We start from the raw sequence: 22,050 nt of genomic DNA, 5'->3' as shown, positions 1-22,050 counted from the left end.
CTCATCATCCTGTTAGTCTCAGTCTATGTATACCATGTTCATTCACTCACCGCAAAGTCTTGTTTAAGTGTTACACTGCAATTCTGAGCGTTTTCCCTGATTTCTTGCCCTGTTCCCTGGATTACTCTTTGCCTCTGGTCCCTGCCTGTTTTGTTTGTTTCTTTGTTGGTTTGTTTGGACTGCCTACCTGTGTTTTGACCTTTTGCCTGTACACTGGATTACACCTCTGGATTACCCACAATAAAGCTGCATTTGGATCTTAACCCTCGTCTCGGAGCAGTACGTGACAATAGGCGTTTTCGCAAGAGTGCAGAACTGAGACTGAAGTTATTGACCGCTTCAATGATTAAAGAGCGCACTTGCAAGCTTTTTGTATTGGCTATATCCCATTCGCTATTTCAATAAATGTTATTGACATTTATTGTGTTTTTCATGCTACCAACACACTACAGAGTACAGTTTCAGGAGTGACAACCCGAGGGTGAATCTGCTAAATTGTTTTGTTAAAGTCACCCGGATATTTTAATGATTGACAGATAATTATAGCAATAGACGAATGGAAAAAATTATGGTATGTAATGTGTGTTTTTTTTTACCGAATTTTCACATGGACTTTTTAAAGGAATGATGGCTTAATTGAAAATTTTCGAAGGGTACATTATGTTTTAATGCAAATAAATACAATTTAAAATAAAAGCTGTGAAAATGAAGCAGTATTGGGTTTTTGTTGTGGTGAGAGGCCTGACCCTTTGGTTCTGTGACGGGGCCCAATAATTGGTGCTACGCCCCTGGGTAGAAGTATTATACTCCTGTAAAATATGTTTGCTGATGGGTTAAATGCTGCATACGCTAGGTGATGCTGATGTTATTTTGTATATGTTTCAATGTTATATTCACCTGTGTTGACCATGCCTGGATTCGAATGAAACCAGGTTGGGAGCACAAGACCACTGAAGGTTGAGAAGCCGAGAATTAGGAGATTCCTGGAGGAGTTCAAGTCCACATACTAAAAGAAATGAAATACAAAAGAAGCAAACTCTTAGTATGTATTTTATTAGATGAAGTCGCCCTGACATACAATTTTATAACAATGAAATGAGAACTCTCTATCAAGTATACCTGCAGATTGGAAATACCGACTGCTGCTACCATGCCAAACATGATGAGGAACATTCCACCAATGACCGGGTCTGGAATAGTTATAAAGACTGCACTGAATTTACCAAAGAGTCCCAAGATGATCATAAGAAGCCCAGCGGTTTGAAGTACCAATCTGCTGCCGACCTGGCACACAATGTAGGGATCAGCCATCAAAAATATAAATCATCCAAAATACTGTCATGAAACCCAAACCAAACAAACCAAAAAACATTTATGAACATGCAGGAATGCAATAATTGTCATTCCCATGAAACGGAGATACATTATAAAGAAAAATGGCCTGATAACATTTAAACACCACTTGGCAAAAATCGAAATAAAATCTTCAAAATAAGACCTTTTTATATAGCACTGCCCTGAAGAAGATGCACAGCAGATGTTTAAGCATTCCTCCAAAAATGACATTAATCTCATGTCATGTGTTGCCTCCTCGAGCATCAATGATGGCTTGCAGGTGTTGGTGATATGTGGGGAAGTCCTTAAATGTGCAGAGGATGCTCAAAAACCAAAATAATTTACAGGAAGTGCAGGATGTTTGAGAACAGTGGCCACCTTTATTACTCAGAACTCATGCACAGGAACGATCATAAAAGGTCACAAATTGTCATTGATGCTCGGGAAGTCAACACTAAATATTAAGCACCAAAACAACCTGAAATTCTGATCAGGATACTTTCTGTAAATTAGTTCTTGATTTTGTAGGGTTGGGGATTATATGTATATCTGTGTACTGCATATTCTTTTATTGAATTAAATTTATTTATTTACTGCTCTAACTTCTCTTTAAAAAGTGAAACATTATTATTTTAGTTATTTTATGTTCTGGAATATGTGTAAATATCAGTAATGACAAGTTATGAAAAGCTTAATCACCAAAAAAAATTCTTTTTTTAATGCACGTGTATTATTATTATTGTTGTTGTTGTTGTCAATAAACAGAGAAATCCTACCCTTGTAATTCCCAGAGCGGCGATATTCTGACTGTAGGAGGTGGTTCCATTACCACTACCCCACAGGGCAGCCAAGATGCAGCCCACGCCTTCCACCGCAATGCCGCGGTTAATAGCATGCGTGGGAGGTGGAGGCGCACCAGAGAGACGAGCGCACGCATAATAGTCTCCAATGGACTCCATTGTTGAGGCCAGCACTCCAGCCATCATGCCCAGTACAGACGACAAGCTCACAGTGGGTAAACCCCACTGTCCTGTAAAAGAGTTAATAGATGAGGAAATGCTTGTTACGGACAGTACTTTCCTTGGTATATTTTATGATGCAAAAAAACCCCATAATTTTAGTGGTTGGTTCCATGCTTCCATGGTTGGAAGCATGATGAGGTTACTAGGAACACCATTTCTTCTAACCGTTTAAGGTGGAGAAGCTTAACAAAAAGAAACCTTTGGGTTGAATAATTTTGTCTATTGACACAACCTAGTCAAACTTTGCTTCCTTGTTATGGTGTCATGAAGGTATGTTTGCTTTGACTCCCATTCAAATTTGTGTCTGATTTTCAGCCAAAAAAATACTCAAAATACCAGATTTTAATCAGACTTTCTGAGTAATACTTAAGCATAGTTTTCTCAACGACTCAACTCAATGCATTTAGGCATGCAGACATGGTCTAGACGATCTGCTGAAGTTCAGCCTCAAAATGGGGAGGAAAGGTGATTTAAGTGACTATGAACGTGGCATGGTTGTTGGTGAGATGGGCTGGTCTGAGTGTTTCTGAAACTGCTGATCTACTGGGATTTTCACACACAACCATAGGGTTTAAAGAGAATGGCCTGAGGTCAGAGGAGAATGGCCAGACTGGTTTGAACAGATAGAAAGGCAACAGTAATTCAAATAACCCCTTGTTACAACCGAGGTGTGCAAACAAACATTTTTAAGCGCACAACACGTTGAACTATGAAGCAGATGGGCTACAGCAGCAGAAGACACACCGGGTGACGCTCCTGTCAGTTAAGTACAGGAAACTGAGTTAACAATTTGCACAGGCTCACCAAAATTGGATAATAAAAAAAATTGGAAAAACTGATGAGTCTCGATTTCCTCTGTTACATTCAGATGGTAGGGTCAGAATTTGGTGTAAACACACTTTGAATTTGGCACACTTTGGGCCCCTTAGTACCAATCGAGCATCGCTTAAACACCACAGCCTACCTGAGTATTGTAGCTGACCATGTCCATCCCTTTATGACTGCAGTGTACCCATCTTCTGATGGCTACTTCCAGCAGGATCACTCTCTCTCTCTCTCTCTCTCTCTCTCTCTCTCACTATGTATCTCTATATATATATATATACATATACATACAGCTATATATAAAGCAAAAAGGATAATACACACAGTAGTAGAATATACACAGAAGAAACACATTATGGTAAAAAATACACACAGTAATATGAGGCCCATGTTCAGTTATTCTTGTATATCAGCCCGGAGCACATACATGTCTCAAGGGATTTAAGTGGGTCAAGCGAAATGACTGATTGTCCTCACTAACATTCAGACACTGATGCAGTCAAACCTGTATTAACTATTTGATGTTTAAAATACCACATTCCCGAACATGTAGTCCCTGGGTGATACAACTAGGCTTTATCTAAAGAAGTCAAATGGGACGCAGTGAAAAGAACGATGGAAACCTTAAAGCTGTTTCAAATACATATATACGTGCTAGCTGATTCCTAGCAGAGGACCGATTGCTGTTGAATGCTTTTCTTAATACAACAGAATGACTGAAAAGACCTGAGTGGGTAGCACGTTGAAACGGGCGAGGGCTCAAAAGCCTGACTGTCATTGTCATACACAATAATACACCACACCTTTATGAGTGAGAATTGACCCTGGCAAAGACAACTATGGTTCCCGGTGACTGACAGTTCCCAGATGTTCTTCAGGATGAATTAGAGAAGCCCTATTCATGTCACTTTTCACATGTCACATATGTATCTCTCATCTCTGGAATATGAAAGAAACACTACCATTCAAGATAGCTCTTTCTTTTTTGACAGACATGTCTTAAAAACAGCTTGCAAACAGCACTTGGGAACCAGCTTTGACAGTACTGTTGAAATAGCTAACGTTCATGTTCATTGACTATGAAAATCAACTTTCATATATTATTCAGAACAGTCAGATGGTTGACAAAATGTTTGTTTAATGAGTTCCACGGAAACCATGTATCTTTGCATCAAACCATTCATTGACTTTTTGCTATCATGAATTGGTATTTTAATTCATGAAAAGATTAATTAATTATTTCTTCTGGAATTTTCACAGTTAAGCAAGAGATAACAAATGTGGGTGTTTTTTCAACTATGGGTATTTTTGGCCCTGTGCACTTTTAGGAAATAAATACATGTATTCGTCCCGAACTGTCACGGTCAGATGATGAATACAGTGTCACAGGCGATCCACACTCCAATCCAGAATGGGGTGTGCGCAGTAATGCAACACTGTTTGCTGACCACAACACGAAAAAGAGCAGAAGACGAGGAGACGATCTATGCACCAACCCAAAACAAGGGCTGTGTTCGAAATTGCCCCAATACACTCATTCACTATTCCCTACATTACTCCACTAATATAGTCCACTTAAAGGAGTGAATGAAAATGAGTTAATTCAGACACTTTTTACTGAGTAAAAAGGAATTCATACCTGTATGATATTACGCTGTACCCACATTGGACCAGCGGTTTGGAAAAATGGATGGACAGACGATTCAGCTGCGGGCGCCACCTTCTGGTCAGATGCCGGAATTCATTCGGCGTGACCGTCAAAATAAGTTATGGGTATTCTCTAGCTCAGTGTTTCCCTACCCTGTTCCTGGAGGCACACCAACACTACACATTTTCCAACTCTTCCTAATCAATCACACCTAAATCAACTCATCGAGCTGGTAGAGACTCCAAGACCAGAAATATATGGGTCAGATAAGGAAGACATCCATAATGTGCACTGTTGGAGTGTCTCCAGGAGCAGGGTTAGGAAACATATTTGGCGTACATGTTCAGCTTACATGTTCAGCATGTTCAGCGTACATGTTCAGCCTAGCTGTTCAGCGTACATTGGTTGTAGACTCGTTATTGCGGTGCATTCTGGGATTCGTCCACTATGGTTTCGGACACCAGTAAAAATGGCTGTCCCCTTAAATAGTGCCCTATTTAAGGAAATGGGGGGCAATATCAGACACAGCCAAGAGCATTTCTCAATAACAAGTTTGCAAAAGTTTGGACTTGCGTCCTTGGTAGTTCGGACTCGCCAAGTTCGACTCAGGAGTACAAACTCCCGAGGAAGGGAGGACGCAGATTAAGCTATTCTGCAAATGGTACAGCAGCGTTCTTGATAACGTCACTCAACTCGCCTTGGCTACTCCGGTTATCAGTATGTATATTTACAATAAAACATACATGTACACCACCCTGCCTCTTTTCGTTTTCATTTAAAAATCTTAAATGCATTAATAGCCACACAAATGTGGTTCAGGCAATGTGTACATAGATCACCTTCATTGCATGTATAACCAAACGAAATATAAAACAACCCTGCCTTTTGTTGTTTTCATTTTTTAAATATGAAACATTAATATGTTCAGGCAATATGTACTCTGATTCTCTTCACTGTATGTACATGTATAATAAAATGAACCTCTTTTTGTTAAATGTCAGTTTTAATGATCAAAATCCCTTATAAAAGTTATAGTATGAAGTATAAGAAGCTATACAATAAGAAATAAAGACAAGCAAACAATTCAGTCTAACTACATCAGGGGGACTAAATGCCGCTAGTGGAACAGATTGTAATTTGCACTACTGTCTGTTCAAAATAAAATAAAATAAATCTGCATTGTGGATTTGTAGCTTTTTCCTGTTGTACTGAACTCGTATCGAACCGTGACCCAAAAACCGAGGTACGTAGGCTACCGAACCGTGACTCGTGATTTCTGTGTACCATTACCGTTCTGTGTACTTTTTTTTTACAAAAGCATCTATTTCAGATAAATGCTGTTCTTGTAAAACTTTCTTTTCATCAAAGAATCCTGAAAGAAATGTACACAACTGTACTCAACATTGATAATAAAAATAAATGTTTCTTAAGCACCAAATCAGCAAATTAGAATGATTTCTAAAGGATCATATGACACTGAAGACTGGTGTAATGATGCTGAAAATTTTGCTTTACCATCACAGGAATAAATAAGGCAAGGCAAGCCTTGGTGAGCATAAGAGACTTCTTTTAAAAACATTTAAAAAATCATACCAATCCCAAACTTTTGAACGATATACAGTACAGGCCAAACGTTTGGACACATTACTATTTTTAATGTTTTTGAAAGAGGTTTCTTCTGCTCATCAAGCCTGCATTTATTTAATCAAAAATACAGAAAAAAAAAATTAATATTGTGATAAATTATTACAATTTAAAATAATTGGTTTTCAATTTATTATACTTAAATTATCATTTATTTCTGTGATGTAAAGCTGAATTTTCAGGATCATTACTCCAGTCTTCAGTGTCACATGTGACATCCAGTCTATCACATGATCCTTTAGAAATTATTCTAATATTTTGATTCATTATGAGTGTTGGAAACAGTTCTGCTGCCTAATATATTTGATGAATAAAAGGTTAAAAAGAACTGCATTTATTCAAAATAAAAAAATATTTTCTAATAATATAAATCTTCTATACTATCACTTTTGATCAATTTAACACATCCTTTCTGAATTAAATTATTGATTTATTTCAAAAAAAGAAAGAAAAAAAATTACTGACCCCAAATTACTGACCAGTAGTGTATATTGTTGTTACAAAAGATTTCTATTTTTAAAACATTGGCTTCTTTTTTTTCTTTTTTTCTTTATTCATCAAAGTATCCTAAAAAAGTATCACAGGTTATGAAAAAATATTAAGCAGCAGAACTGTTTTCAACTTTGATAATGAATCATCATATTAGAATGATTTCTAAAGGATCATGTGATAGACTGGAGTAATGATCCTGAAAATTCAGCTTTGCATCACAGAAATAAATGATAATTTAAAGTATAATAAATTGAAAACCAATTATTTTAAATTGTAATAATATATCACAATATTTTTTAAAAAATCTGTATTTTTGATCAAATAAATGCAGGCTTGATGAGCAGAAGAAATTTGTTTCAAAAACATTAAAAATAGTAATGTCCAAACTTTTGGCCTGTACCGTATATATATTATACATGTGTGTGTGTATATATATATATATATATATATATACACACACACACACACACACTACTATTCAAAAGTTTGGGATCTGTAAGATTTTTTTTATAAATAAATAAATTATATATATATATATATATATATATATATATATATATATATATATATATAGTGAAAAAACTTGTGAAAGTCTGGGTCTCTAAAATCTAAATCTTTAAATAAAATGTGTAAAAAATGCTGATGACATAATAGCAAAAAAAAAAAAAAAAAACTGCAGGGTTGCAAATAAAAGTCCATGTTATTTGCTGTATAGCTGTTTGATGGTGGCTCACCTGGATAAGGCACATAAAACCATGCAGCACTTTTTACTGCATTGAGATTGATGTCAGTTCTGGCCATGTATCCGTACTCATTCGGGGATGAGGGCAGGGCATTGAAATATGTCAGCAGGAAGCACACCAGCCAGGCTCCACACATCCCAAATAAAGCCTGTACATTAAATACAACACATAAACATGGCTTTCTACGTCTCCTTGTCATGGACTTCACAATGTACACTTTCTTGTTTTTGAACCTTTAAAGGCTGGATTTATTAGCTCACTTAGGCTAAGTCAATTAATGTCAGGCTAGTAATGCTAGGAATCTTTTTGTAATCTGTATCTGTAGCATGTAAAATGTGACAATATTAGCCCCTGGGGTATTTCTTGATTTTTGCCAAGAGTGAAGCTTGAAACTATTATTTTTTATTCCCACAACTCTTTTCGACAAGATTGTCACAGACTGAGTGATTTTTAAGACGTAGTTACTTCAAAACCACCATATGACAGATTACATCTAATATCTTATCTGTTATCAGGAGTGGCTTTCGCAATGGAGGAACCTTTTCATAGTTCCTAGAACTATTGGCGGCAGAAGTACAAGAAGTACTCGGATTTATGGTGCCTTCACGTGCTATGGAAAAGATGATATTTTCCACTTGTGAACTGGTATTTACCAGTGTGTTGTGTTCAAGTGCTTTTGTTGTCGTAATGTAGGTAAAAAAAAAATGGACTCACAGATCCAGACCTGTTATTTGGCTAAAAATGTTTAGATAGCTTAAGTCAGTAAATCATGTTGTCGCTGGCGTACACTACAGACAAAATACATTCACGTGAGTAAATTGCCTGACCGCTCATTACTAGGAGGCTCCTATTGACTGCTAGCTAGCATCTGCTCTGGGTAGGTAACAACAAACCAAACTGACACTGAGTGTTAACGCATTATATTACAATTTTTAATGACACAATATTGTATAGGCTACAAAAACTATCCGCTAACAGTAGCAAAAAAACGTTTAGTTGTGTGCAATGCTTATTCATGACTCTTGCGTTGCTCTCCGCCATTTTGAAAAGGTCAAAGGTTATCTCATCTCGGCAACTCGTGCATCAAAATATTCTACGAGTTGCCCAGTGGAAAATACCACATGAGGGGGTGTTCATGTGCATTTTCCACGTCGGCTTTTGGTATTTACCATAATTACCATAGCACGTGAAGGCACCATTAGTCGTGTTCTAGGAACGATTTTAGTTCTAGCAATTCCTTTTAGAGGAACTAATTTCCAATAAGACGTTAGTGTACGCTGATTGGCTAAACGCACGCGAAACACCGATACGTTATGAAACATGTAAAACATTGATAGATAGGCCTATTAACCTTTTCTGCTCTGCTAGCAACACCCTATTAACCTTTTCTGCTCTGCTAGCAACACTGGACATAAACCACATGGCATCCGCAAATACCTTTTCATATACTCAGCTACTTTCTATTGTAACGTATTAGACAGGAGTGTTATGGTGCGTTCACACCAAACGAGAATTTAATTATTTGCGCGAGTAAATTAAATACAAAGTCAATGCAAAGACGCGAATGACGCGAATTGGGCGACGCGTTTGCCGCGAACGCTCGATAATCGCCTCAATCGCGTCTTCCGCGCAAGTTGAAAAATTTCAAATCGAGCGGAAAATTCGCATGACGCTTAGTTGCGCAAGCCAATCAACGAAGAGCTCACTGATACGTCACTTTTGTCGAAAATGGAGGAGCTAATTATTGTGAACCCAGACACGTAGGCGTTTGGCTTTCCTCCGTATTTTGGAGTTCCACAACAAGTACAGAGCAGCAATATCATTTATTTCAGACATGACGGAAAAATTATGGCAGAAAGAAATTGTGTTGATGTTGATGATGATGACACACTCCTTTTCGCGGGATGTTTTTATTCGCGAGTGACGCGAAAAACAAGAAAAACATCCCGCGAGTAATCTAGAGCGAGTAACGCGATGCGAATATACACTTCGCGTTTGGTGTGAACACGCCATTAGACCATGCATTAGACAGATCGTAAACTAATGAACATGGAGCCTGGAGGGTGAACACTCTGGTGGTGTTTTCAGCACCGTCAAAATAAAGGTCTGCCGCACCGTCCAAATAAAAGTCACAAAAACAAGCGCGGCTTCGTCACTTCAGAGTTCCAACTGGCGGTGTGAATGCAACCAGGAACATGGTTGCACCAGAGAAAGTCTAATAAGACGTAGACGGGCTCTGGTTTGCACTGAAAATCTGCACTATTTCTAGGTCACTAATTTAATTGAAGGATTCAAAAACGTGGTTCACCAGGCACAAACTTGTGGAATTCATGCCAGGTTGTCACTAAAGCAAAATGGGGACATATCAATATTAAGAAATTAAATTTTTCACTCAAATTGTTATGCTATTATACAGTTGTAATGACAATTTAAACAGCAATGCAGAAGCATTTTCTCTAGTGGCTCCAGACCTTCGGATCCCATGGTAGATATACCTACATAATTATATTGACATAATTATAATTATATAAAATACACTCACAGAAAAGAGTTTGAAGAGAGGGTACTGGAAGACTTTCCACTTCTTGTCCTTATAAGCAATGAGAGGAAGGTTAACTTTGCTCAAATACTGGGAGAAGAGAAGGATCAGGCAAACAGTTCTGTAGAAAGATGACAAGATATCATTGTTAGAAAGATATAGCTCTTATGCACAGATCTATACAATTTACAAATATTAAACATCTTTATCTGTGTTTCCATATGAAATAACATCTTATAAAAACCATAATTATTCTAAAAGTATTCTAGTTGTTTTAATCCATTACTTTTATCTGTTTTGTAGGTCCAGCAAAGCAAAATCAAATTCTTTCCAAGTATCTGCCACGTGTAAACCCTGATTGGACTGTTTTAAACGTAATCTTCTCTTCAAGAACAAAATGGTCAATAATCCATTATTTTCAACTAAACCATCATTTTACAGGTTTTTTTTTTTATTCGCTTTGGTACTATTTTCACAAGTTAGGTGTACATTTTCAAAACTCTTAGTGCTAATATCACAACAGATCATCAAAAGTGCACTTTTTTTTCAAACATTTCATCATGTTTTCAATTGTGTTATAGCACAATACACAAAATCACAAAGTAGCCTATCCTTTTCACAACACAAAATACTGTAAGTGTTTCGTCTACATAAATGTTTCATTCACAGTAACTGCCTTTCATAAAGCTCTTACTATCAAACTTTTGATTTGCATCTCTTCTTGTTCAGTTTAATACATTTGTCTATTATTTAATCCAAATTATCTTAATGGTTAATCAATGAATCATTTGGTACACCTATAGATTTCTATTGATACTGATTCAATACACAGTTCCTATAGAACTTGTTTGCAATTTCTGATATGGATAACCAAATGTCTGAATTCTTTTTACATAAGTGATTTATAGATAATAACCACCATTTTGTTCAAAATGTGTGCACACGCATGTGTGTTTGTGTGTGTGTGTGTGTGTGTGTGTGTGTGTGTGTGTGTGTGTGTGAGAGAGAGACTGTAAAACATCAGATTGATCAGAGATGCACCAGTAGAAGGGAGACAGATGGCATACTGTAAAATACAGCATTTTACATTACAGTATGTATGCCATGTGATACTGTAAACATGGTAGTTACATTACTGTAACTCAACCTTCATCTGTAAAGGTCCACTACAGTATAGATTCAGTCAAATAGTCAAAATCATTTACTGTATTCATTGCCAGCAAACTCTGTTCTAGCACAGAACCTCATGGCTGTGCTTCATCACACCTTTTGATAATACACTGGATAGATACTATTACAAACATTATGGATTCAATTGCATAAGTTAGGTAATGCACGTGTGTTTTCTAATGTGGCATAGCCTGTATTACTGAAATTATTTCAGCAACAACGGTGATTTGAAACATGTATCTTGCATTGTTTGCTGTTGAATGAACTGATTGTTAAAAGTACTAAATTGAAAGATCATACTGTTGTGTTTCTGTGATTAAACCAAATGTTGTCATTACATATTACAATAATCTTGTGTTTGAAACAATGATTATGTGGACTGAAAAGTGTATAACTGTAATGAAAGCATGGGATCAGGTTTTGAAAGAATGACTAGCTGTGTTACAAGTGGGATCAGTTTGGATTTTTGTACTAAGAGTTTTGAAAATGTACACCTTACTTGTGAAAATAGTACCAAAGCGAATAAAAAAGAACTTTAATGTGCATACGATTCAGGTTTTTTTACTCTTATTCAATTGGTTCACTTTAACAACAAAGGTTGCCATATTGTATATGGTGTAGGTAAGGTTTAAGATTAAGACTATAGGGAGGATCGGATTAAGGACTGGACGAGAATGAAGAAGAGGATTAAGAATAAGGATTGGATTTAATTTGATACTGAATTAAATATCCTCATAAATAGCATCTGCTTTGATTTTTTTTTTTAAGTAGCTGACAACAACGAACTTCAAATAAAAGTATATCAGCAAAAACACACAAAAATCAACACGTTATTTGTTCAAATAAACAGGCATCTTTTGTCTTGTACACTAATTAATGCTGCCACAACCTGAATCTTATTTACAAGGCTTAAGATGAGATGTTTACTATGTGACCTATGGGTCACACACACATATGTGCCTTAAACCTTTGTTTACTCTGAGGCACCTGGACAGGGAGGGTCTGAGGGGCGAGACGCTCAAACCGATGGCAGGATTAATGTATTCTCTTAGGGATGCTTGAGGATGAGTAATGAACAGCGTTTTTTTTCATCAAAGGATCTGAGCGATGTTTTATCATTTAAATGAAAACACTGAAGAGGGTTGATCTGTACAGATAAACACTGAACCCTGAGGGTGTTTTGTTTTTAAAGGGGCCTTGCATTGTGAGAGCCACACGAAAGCCATACACAATTAGAAATACAGATTAGTGACTCGGCTCTCGAAGTTACACATAATTCTGCAGTTACTCACAGAGCAGCAATTCCCCAGTGAGCTCCTGACTTCTGCCCAGCCTGGATGAAGAGCGACAGTCCGATGAGGTTGATGGTGGGAGCAATGGCCAGCGGCCCGATGAACCTCAGCACTAGCCCCACAAGACCCGACAGGCCCAGGACAAGCTGAAGCATTGAGGCCACTAGAATAGCACCCTGGATCTACGGAATGTGAAAAAATGGTCAGAATGTTCTGAGAAAATATATGAAAATTGTAGATATTTATTCATGAAACAAGGTACGTTCATTGAGTTTAGGTTTTCCCTGTCTGACTGCCTGTCTGTGTTCCCAACGCTATCTCACGACCAATTTGTACGAATTCGTACGAATGATAAAAAGTTGGCTAATTCGTACTAATTCGTACGACCTCACTCGTACGAATTTGTACGATTTGTCTAAACCCACGTGATGGGTAGGTTTAGGGGCGGGGTCAGGGGTAGGTCATTCGTATGAATTCATACGAATTGGCCAATTCGTAAAATATGTAAGATTTTGCAAAAATCGTACTAATTCGTACGAGTCAGGTCGTATGAATTCGTACGATTATGCCACTTTGTAGAACTTTGGTTGTTAATTAGCTGTGCACATGTACTGTTTTACCTTGATTTCTCTGTCTTTAATTTAAGTATTTAATTCCTTAGTTGCATGAGTTGTTTGTTTCACGTCATTAACGTTTTGTTGAGAGTTATTCCCTGGTTATCTCCTGCACGTTCCATTTATTCTATTAAATTCTGTAAAAATATGTTTTGCATTCAAGAAATTCTAACATACATCACAAACTGGTTTCTCTTCCCCTCACAATAAATATGAATGAGCGAGTCTTGAGCGACCAGTACGACATCTCATATATACGACCTGGTTGTTTCTATTTTCAAAATAATAACAATAATGAACTCCTTGATTTAGTACTGGACTCATATGCATTCATTCCATTCCATTCTCCATTTATTGTAAATGTACAGATTTTACAGATCATCCTATACAACTGAATAACTTTAAAGCCTCCCGATAATTTACAAAGAACATCAATATATTTTTGCAATACTTAAAACTGACCTTAAAGCTTAAAAATGCTTTTGATTGAAAATATCTGGTCATTCAGATGTTAAATATTATAGTTTTTCCTTTTGTAACCTCCTTAAGACAAAAGCTGCTCTTCACATCTGAGACTTTACAAGGTAAAATTATTACATTAACAAAAAATTCTCTAATTTTACAGTCAACACTCATTATTTTAAATGAGCAGACACTAGTTCAACATGATCTCATTAGTATTCATAAGTACAGGTATAAGAGCATTCTTACATTTTTGTACATTACTGATAATTACAATTTCCATGACAGCTTTTAAATCAAACCCTTTTTACATTTGAAAATCTTTATCAATACTTTTTATGAATTGTATTGCATTTAATATAAATGAAATCAAACTGGTTTAATGATATTTAATTTAAGTAACTCTACTGCGTATACATATCAACAATATATTTCATTCTTGTGGAGCTTTTGCCATTTAAAATGTCTTTAAAAGTTCAATGAGAGTACCACTACGAGGATTGAATTCGCTCACAAAGCTTCCAACGATTTCAGTTTGGATGAGGTTTCGTAAAGATCTCCAAAGTCTCCAAAACTCACTAAAATGTATGTGCTCACTTTCCACATAGTGGAACATTATTGTCAATCTGTCATTATTTTTTTTGCTCTTGACCCACATTTCCTTTTGACACATGACTCGCAGCTCAGAACAGACACACTTGTTTCAAATCATGCAATTAGGTTCAGGTTTGAAATAATATTTCCTACAGTACCTCGCGGATGCGGACCTTCCACACCTCGTCGCCATCCACGAGGAGGGCTGCAGAATCTGTGGTGTTCGGTTGAGCGGTGGCACTCATGTCTGGGCATCTCCACTTGGGGAGGGCGAGGATAGCCAAGGTCGGGGTGATGAATGTGAACGTCCCCCCTTGGAGGATCGGCAACCTGCAAAGTCATAAAGAATGAGGCTATTTTATTCATTATGTCAGTTAAATCATAAAAACATTGGCAGGAGTATTGCAAAACATCAATATATTCCTTTCACTGAATTATGGAGTACATAAAAACCATTGAATGCAAAGGTCTCGGCTGAAAAGACGAGAGCCAGACTGATTTTAATGTACTTCTGTAAATTTACTTAATGTAAATTCTGTGATTATTTATTCACTCTCATGTCATTCCAAACTTCTTTCTTCTATGGAACATAACTATAGATGTTTTTGTTCAATGTTGTTGATTTTCATTGTATGGACAAAACCAATACTCTTATGTTTTGTACTATTACGACTCTAAACTCTTTACTCTTTCCCTGCCATTAACAGAATTTTCTGGCAATCCATGTTTTCACTGTTATGCATTAGGGGGCCCTATTACACATCTTTTGATATAGTACAGTATCTCTGGATCAAAACACAGGAGAAGAAGCAGAAACAACAAGCGACTGAAGCATTGCTTATGCACATGTAAAATTACGCGGTGTTGATGAATGAGATCTACTGGATCTATGTTTTGATCATCGTTCTGAATCTAATTCGGATGTAGTCTTTGACAAAAACATGATTTTCTCAGCTTTTTGTTCAAAATGTCACTTTTTTTAAATGAAACTTACCCACATTCAATTGTTGCTAAAAAATGAATGCATGAAGCTAGAATAAAATGCTTTTTAAAGAACCATTATTTTCTTAGTGCAAAGAAGTTTGTAATAACTAAAGAAACTTTTTCCACTATAAAGAACCTTTTTGTGCATTTCAAAGATTCCATGGATGTTAAAGGGATTGTTAACCGACAAATTTTATTGATGAAATCTGAAAGCTTTCTGTCCCTCTATTGTCAGCTGCGCAACTACCACTTTGATGCTTCAAAAAGTTAATAAAGAGACCATAAAACTAATCCATAAAAATTGAGCAGTTTTGTCTAAATTTTCTGATGAGACATGATCGCTTTATTTGTGGAACAGATTGAATTTAGGCTTTTATTCACATATAAACATTGATCAGCGAACATAAACAGAAGTTCAAACGAACTTGCTTGACGAGCAAGAACAAACCTCTTGCTGAAGCTCAAACGTCCTGCGTAACACACGAGAAAGAACCTCATTGGTTCTTGCGGACCTCAAACGTGATGCGTAACACATGAGAATGAACCTCATTGGTTCTTGCGGACCTCAAACGTGATGCGTAATACATGAGAATGAACCTCATTGGTTCTTGCGGACCTCAAACGTGATGCGTAATACATGAGAATGAACCTCATTGGTTCTTGCGGAAGCTCAAACGTGCTGCGTAACACATGAGAATGAACCTCATTGGTTCTTGCGGACCTCAAACGTGCTGCGTAACACACGAGAATGAACCTAATTTCTTTATGGAACCTTTAACATCCATCCATTTTTAAGAGTGAAGGTATTTTTTTCAGGCAGTGTATATAACTTCAGATATCACACATTGAGGAATGTTAATCCCCGTACCTGGTCCCGAAGGTGGTCTGTAGCAAGGTGCAAAGGCCAGAGACGAAGAAGATGGTAGAGATGAGTTGACTTTTGGCAGCGTTGTTCTCTTTGATGCACAACGGCTCAGCCAGGATGAGAGGAATTGCCAGGATGCCACCAAATGCCAGTATGTAATGCTGTGTGACGCAAGAAATGGGTATGAAGAGCTACCATGGATGACACCAGGCTTAGGTTCATCGCAAACAGCTTGTTATGCGGGACGAGACCCAATCTAAGACAGATGATCACAAAAAATGTAGCAAATCTTAAATCCGGCCTGACTAAGCCAGGGAGACGTGCGAGAAATGGAAGACAGATGTTGGCCTATCTGTTGTGAATATATAGCACCTCTTTACTCTCACCAGTAAGCTTCATAAATTTGTCAGGCTCAGAAAAAGTTAAACTTGCCTGAATGCTCAGCAGCTTTGATGGGAGATTACGGTGCGGATACGGAGATGGTGCACGGGAGACTATTTACACAGCAGGAGAGGTATGGAAATAAATGTGTACAGTTTGATGCTTTATGTTATCCACACTTAAATTCCTGTTGTTTTATTGTTTTTCGGCTGTTCTAGTTTATGCTTTCACAGCTGCCTTCCCCCAGAAGTCAAGTAGAGCAGAGCGGGTAAAACAGTTTTGAATTGAATTTACAATTTCATAACCCTATAGGGACGCGCATTAGCATAAAAACACCGGTAATGAAAGCTGAAACGGCTGGGGGCTCCAAGGGAGTCTGTGCTGACATGAAATACCAGGTCTCTCCCTGCCTTTTCCTCCCCTCCATGACACCAGAGAGATGAAAGAGAGCATGCTGGAGGAGTGAGATTTCTTCTTTGTACTCCTCTTTACGCTCAGCACATCATCTTACCTCACATGTCAATGCGAGTCCCCTGTGTACCTTGCTGACCTTTCTCTCCCCCCACCCAATTGCCTTTGATCTCCATGTGTCATCAGGACGAGTAAGTGGAATGCTTTGGCTCATATTCCCCTCACCTTACACATCAGATGCATATAATAAGGAATAACAGGGTCAAGAGTGGCAGTGAAGCCTTAAGGCGCTTAGGCTGACGATGAGGATTAGTGGTGTCAAAGCAACCAGAAGTCATTCCTTTTTAATGAGAATTGGTGGTTTGAAATGAAAGAGACCATTTACAAAACGGAAACTGTGAACTCCTGTTCACACCAAGAATGATAACCACAAAAAAAAAATGTTTTAAACTGTTGCTGTTCGCCAAAATTTCACTGGCAAAATCTAGGCATTTCATTAGGAATCCGCACAATCTGGTGTATCGTGTTACGGTGAAAAAGTTCCCCTCGCAGATTTTGCTTGTTGTCAAGTTGGTTGCACAAATTCGCTGCTTTGATCAACAAAAGCTGCTTGGTTTTAAACTCATTTCTGTGTGACCTACGCTATTGACAATAGATAATGGATAATGTTTTGCTAATGTGACCGTACCTTAAGAAATTAGCAGAGACCATGCCAACAATATGTATAATGGCAGAGAGGAAAGATATAATTTCAATGACTTTCAGACCGATTTTGTTTTCCAGATAATGAACTAAAGCTATAGTGCACGCTTAAAAAAATAACATTATCGTCCACTAGTGCGAACGGACACTATTATAGTTAGCATTAGTTGTTGTAATAGTTTTTGTTCTTGGCTGGAATGAACCTTAAAGCGATAGTTCACACAAAAATGTTAATTCATCATCTGTCATCATTTTCTCATCTCATGTCATTCCAAACCGGTAAGACTTTCATCTGCAGAAGGCTACAAAAGAAGGTATTTTGAAGAATGTTGGTAAACAAACAGTTTTGAATATTGACATTTGAATAACTATTCCTTTAAGCTATGTAAGCAAAATGCAAAGGGTAACTGAAATATACCCTAAAAGATTCATATTAAAATCAAATCAAATTAATCGAATTAAGAGTTACTTGTGAACTGCAAAATTGGATCATAAAATATCTATCTATCTAGACTGGTACCATTCGCATACTATCCGTCATAAATAGTACTCGAAATTAAATCATAGCATGTTAAAGTGAGTATTCCAAAGATACCCGGATGGTCTACTATTTTCGGTTAGAATACCGGTTAGTGAAGATCCATGCACACTCAATAGCTAATATAGCCCAGTAAGCCCACAACCCATTGAGTGTTAGACGAGGATTCGATTAGAACTACAAACTCACTGTACAATAAAATACAAACATGCCAGATATGAGCAACCGACGATTAAGTATTAATATTAGAAATCAGTATCTAACCTGAAAAAAAAAAGTTTATTCAATGTAATCCACGTTATGGATTCATCTGCAACAACAAAAAAGCGGATCTATGAAATATCAGATGCGACCAAGCTTCAGTGCAACATTCCTGTGTATTAAGGAGTTAACCTTATCTTTAGTCACTCTGCTCATGCCCTTCAAGGCAATTCTACCATCCAGATGTTTACTCACCTTTTTCTTGGCATGCAATGAGGAGAACTTTACCCTCAAGCTCAGTTTAACCAAAAAACTCATTAAAGGTCAGTTGTTTAAATCAGGAAAGACCTGTTCGCTTGAAAAGAGATGTGTGCAGAGATGTCTTTACGTGTGGTTGGGGTTAAGCTGCCTTTCTCAAAAGGCTAACTAGAGATTTGTTTCATGTTGTGTCTCACCTGGAAACCCAGAAGAATGCAGAGGTACCAGGGTGGGCGATCATTGATGGAGTAGATAAGGTTGCCATCGGGCCTTGGGTCCAGGCCCTCTTCCAAACTGTCAGCACGGGGTTCAGTGATAACGTTCTTCTCAGGGTCAATGCTGCCATCTGAAATCTGAAGGTAGTGGGGATTATTCCAGCATCTAAGGAGAGTCAGCACTGAAGTTAATTAAGAGAGCAAAGGGATAACCACTGAATCCTTCGAGAAACAAGATATGGAGACCTTTAATGTTCCGAGAAAAGCTCTGTTCCAGAACCTGGGCAGCTGCTTTATTCTCTGCAGCATCTTAACAGTTATGGAACTTCATAAGTGACCATTTTGGCAAACTATAAGGCAGCATTTCAGTATAGATGACATGAGGGAAATGACACACTGAACCCTGGATATTTATTTTTATTTTTTATTTAACCTTTATTTACCCAGGTAAGCACATTGAGAACACTTTCTCATTTACAATGGCGACCTGGCCAAGATAAAAGCGTCGGGGTACAAAAGTTACACATGAAATTACAAGACAAAACAGATAAAACATTTACAAATTTATACATGTAGTACAAAAGGTGTCAATATATTGAAGTAATGATTAGTAGATAAAACGGCGTTGCTCTATGCCATACAATCAATAGACGAAATAAATAAACAGCCATGGTATATTAAAATGTACAAATACATATATTATTGACTAAGTGTGTTCCAGTCGTTAACAGCGGAGAACTGGAAAGAAAGACGGCCAAAGGAGGTACGGGCTTTAGTAGCAGTCAAAGTGATATATACCTGCATGAACGAAGGTTCATAAAGGGGGTAGCTCTAGAGATTAGTGATCTTAGATAAGGTGGGGTTTTACACAGTAGACATTTATAGATAAAATGATACCAATGTTTTTGACGTCGGATCTGTAATGAAGGCCAGCCGATTAAACTATAGAGGTCGCAGTGGTGGGTATTATATGGAGCATTGGTGACAAAACGGATGGCAGTATGATATACAACATCTAGTTTACTAAGGAGAGAGCTTGAAGCAATTCTGTAAATAATATCACCGTAATCAATAATTGGAAGGATGGTCATTTTCACGAGAGCGAGTTTTGCTGGGAAAGTGAGAGAGGCTTTATTACGGAATAAGAAGCCAATCCTGGATTTAATTTTAGTTTGGAGCTGATTAATGTGGGTCTGGAAAGAAAGAGAAGAGTCTAACCAAACCCCTAGGTATTTGTACTTGTCTACCTGTTCTATAGCAGACCCATCTAGTGTGGTGATGCTTAATGGGCAGGTAGGTACAATGTGAGATCGGTTAAAAAACATACATTTAGTTTTGGTAGAATTTAGAAGCAGTTGAAGGGAACGGAGTGAATGCTGTATATTATTAAAACTCTCTTGAAGATTTTTTAACACAGTGTCCAACGACGGGCCAGCCGCATAAAGGATGGTGTCGTCTGCATAGAGGTGGATCAAAGAATCACCTGCAGCAAGAGCAACATCATTAATATATACAGAAAATAGAGTCGGCCCTAGAATTGATCCCTGAGGCACCCCCATGGAGACAGCCAGAGGACTGGAAAGTAGGCCCTCTGACTTAACACATTGAAACCTATCAGAGAAATAATTTGTGAACCAAGCAAGGCAATCATCTGAGAACCCCAAGTTCCTTAATCTATCAATTAAGATGTTATGATTGACAGAATCAAAGGCCTTGGATATACTGGATATATACATGGATATAGCCAAATATGTATATTTTTCTTAAGAGAAACCACGCCGGATAATGGGATAATGGGATGGCAGCCATATTGCGCCATCAACCCATTTCGTGACACGGAGGATGTAAAAGCTTACAAAAGGCCTTGATATTATAGGTACTGCCCTAACAAAAGCCAAATTTTTTGCAAATATTATCTCTAATAATTCATGTGCATCCATGTTGTCATTTTCTTCATAGAAGATGGCAGTGACGCACAAAGGTTATAGTTTACATAAACCAGAAATTTGAACGCATGAGAATAGTTTCTTGTGCGCTCTCGAAAGACTGTATATTTTTTATTTTTGCAAAGGTTCCTTTAGGGGCATGAAACATAAATATACTTTTGTAAATTATGGATAAGACTGGCCATCTTTATTTTCTTATTTAATTCTAATTTATATAATTTAATCAAATTAAATTCCTAAAATATTTTCAGTATTGAAAGAAAAAATATCTTGCTCTGCCCAGCATCACAGTGTTGCCAAGTCTGCGGTTTTCCTGTGGAAATAGGATACTTTCACAATGTTGCATCAGGTTGTTTTTTTTAGTCTGCAGGCTGATTTGCCAAGTGGATGTGAACATGATAGGTCAACATTATCCTGCTAACATTATAATCAGCCAATGACAGTGACGAGGAGGCACTGCCTCCTCTCATGTGACTTTTCACTATTTTTTTTTTTTTTTTTTTTTTTGCAATAACCCCCTCAACTGAGGCAAAAGAGATACTACATCCCTCTGAAACTTTATCCACTAGTTTTAATTTTCTTAAATTATGTCATGCTATTTCTTTTCAGGAGGCTCTGTCTTCTGTGCCTTCTAGAAGAAAACACCTCTGGTTCATTTTCAGAGGAACACACTACCAGACATTAAAGGTGAACCGAGTAACTTTTTTTACCTTAACTGAACAGCTTCGGAGTCATTGGAATGGTTATATTACTTATTTCGGGTTGAATGGTGGTCGTTTCGCACCCCCCTGGTGCCCGTGAGCGGAAAATACGCACTTGCAACTTTGAGCCGGCGGGCCGCCGGCCGCTGCGTCAGGAAGTCTCGCGTGATATCAGGTCTCGCGATGTAAACAATTGCTTTACGGCCAAAAGAAATCTGCTAAAATGCTGTCATTATTGCGCTCCCTCACGCTGTCCGAACCCGAATGAAGAAGACGTTTTAAAGAACGTCCCATCTGCTTTGATGTCGTTGATCTATAGCCTCTGGTGTCTGAGAATCACCAACGAGTTTTTACGACAGTGTTGTCAAATATCTATTCCGAAGCTGTGGGGGGAGCTCTAGAGAGAAACCTGCGAGCAAAAAGCGAGAATACAGCGAAGAAGTCCCGAAGCTACTGAGTGCTGCTTTA

General features: G+C 37.6%; 1 protein-coding gene and 2 long non-coding RNA genes across 3 annotated transcripts in view; all 3 read right to left on the bottom strand.

The window, feature by feature from the left end:
* LOC309490323 (solute carrier family 23 member 1) overlaps nt 1–22,050 on the bottom strand; it is a 32,763-nt gene that overhangs the window by 5,253 nt on the left and 5,460 nt on the right. Inside the window, exons 2-10 of the mRNA XM_082159424.1 lie at nt 18,918–19,073; nt 16,233–16,390; nt 14,539–14,710; nt 12,711–12,892; nt 10,252–10,369; nt 7,701–7,857; nt 2,112–2,365; nt 1,120–1,284; nt 898–1,006 (exon numbers count right to left, since the gene is read on the bottom strand). Of these exons, the coding sequence (XP_082015550.1) occupies nt 898–1,006; nt 1,120–1,284; nt 2,112–2,365; nt 7,701–7,857; nt 10,252–10,369; nt 12,711–12,892; nt 14,539–14,710; nt 16,233–16,390; nt 18,918–19,073 (1,471 nt within the window). The remainder of the gene's footprint in view (nt 1–897; nt 1,007–1,119; nt 1,285–2,111; nt 2,366–7,700; nt 7,858–10,251; nt 10,370–12,710; nt 12,893–14,538; nt 14,711–16,232; nt 16,391–18,917; nt 19,074–22,050) is intronic.
* On the bottom strand, nt 2,570–5,151 carry LOC309490333. The gene is made up of 2 exons (XR_014202668.1): nt 3,474–5,151; nt 2,570–3,443 (listed from the first exon to the last, which is right to left on the bottom strand). It is a non-coding gene; the product is annotated as an uncharacterized lncRNA (long non-coding RNA).
* On the bottom strand, nt 15,745–16,224 carry LOC309490334. The gene is made up of 2 exons (XR_014202669.1): nt 16,067–16,224; nt 15,745–16,013 (listed from the first exon to the last, which is right to left on the bottom strand). It is a non-coding gene; the product is annotated as an uncharacterized lncRNA (long non-coding RNA).

Source organism: Leuciscus leuciscus, assembly GCF_965113295.1.
Source record: "Leuciscus leuciscus genome assembly, chromosome: 25".
Taxonomy (NCBI): domain Eukaryota; kingdom Metazoa; phylum Chordata; class Actinopteri; order Cypriniformes; family Leuciscidae; genus Leuciscus; species Leuciscus leuciscus.
The sequence above is the reverse complement of the archived record's forward strand: the minus strand, read 5'-3'. Positions and strand labels throughout refer to the sequence as shown.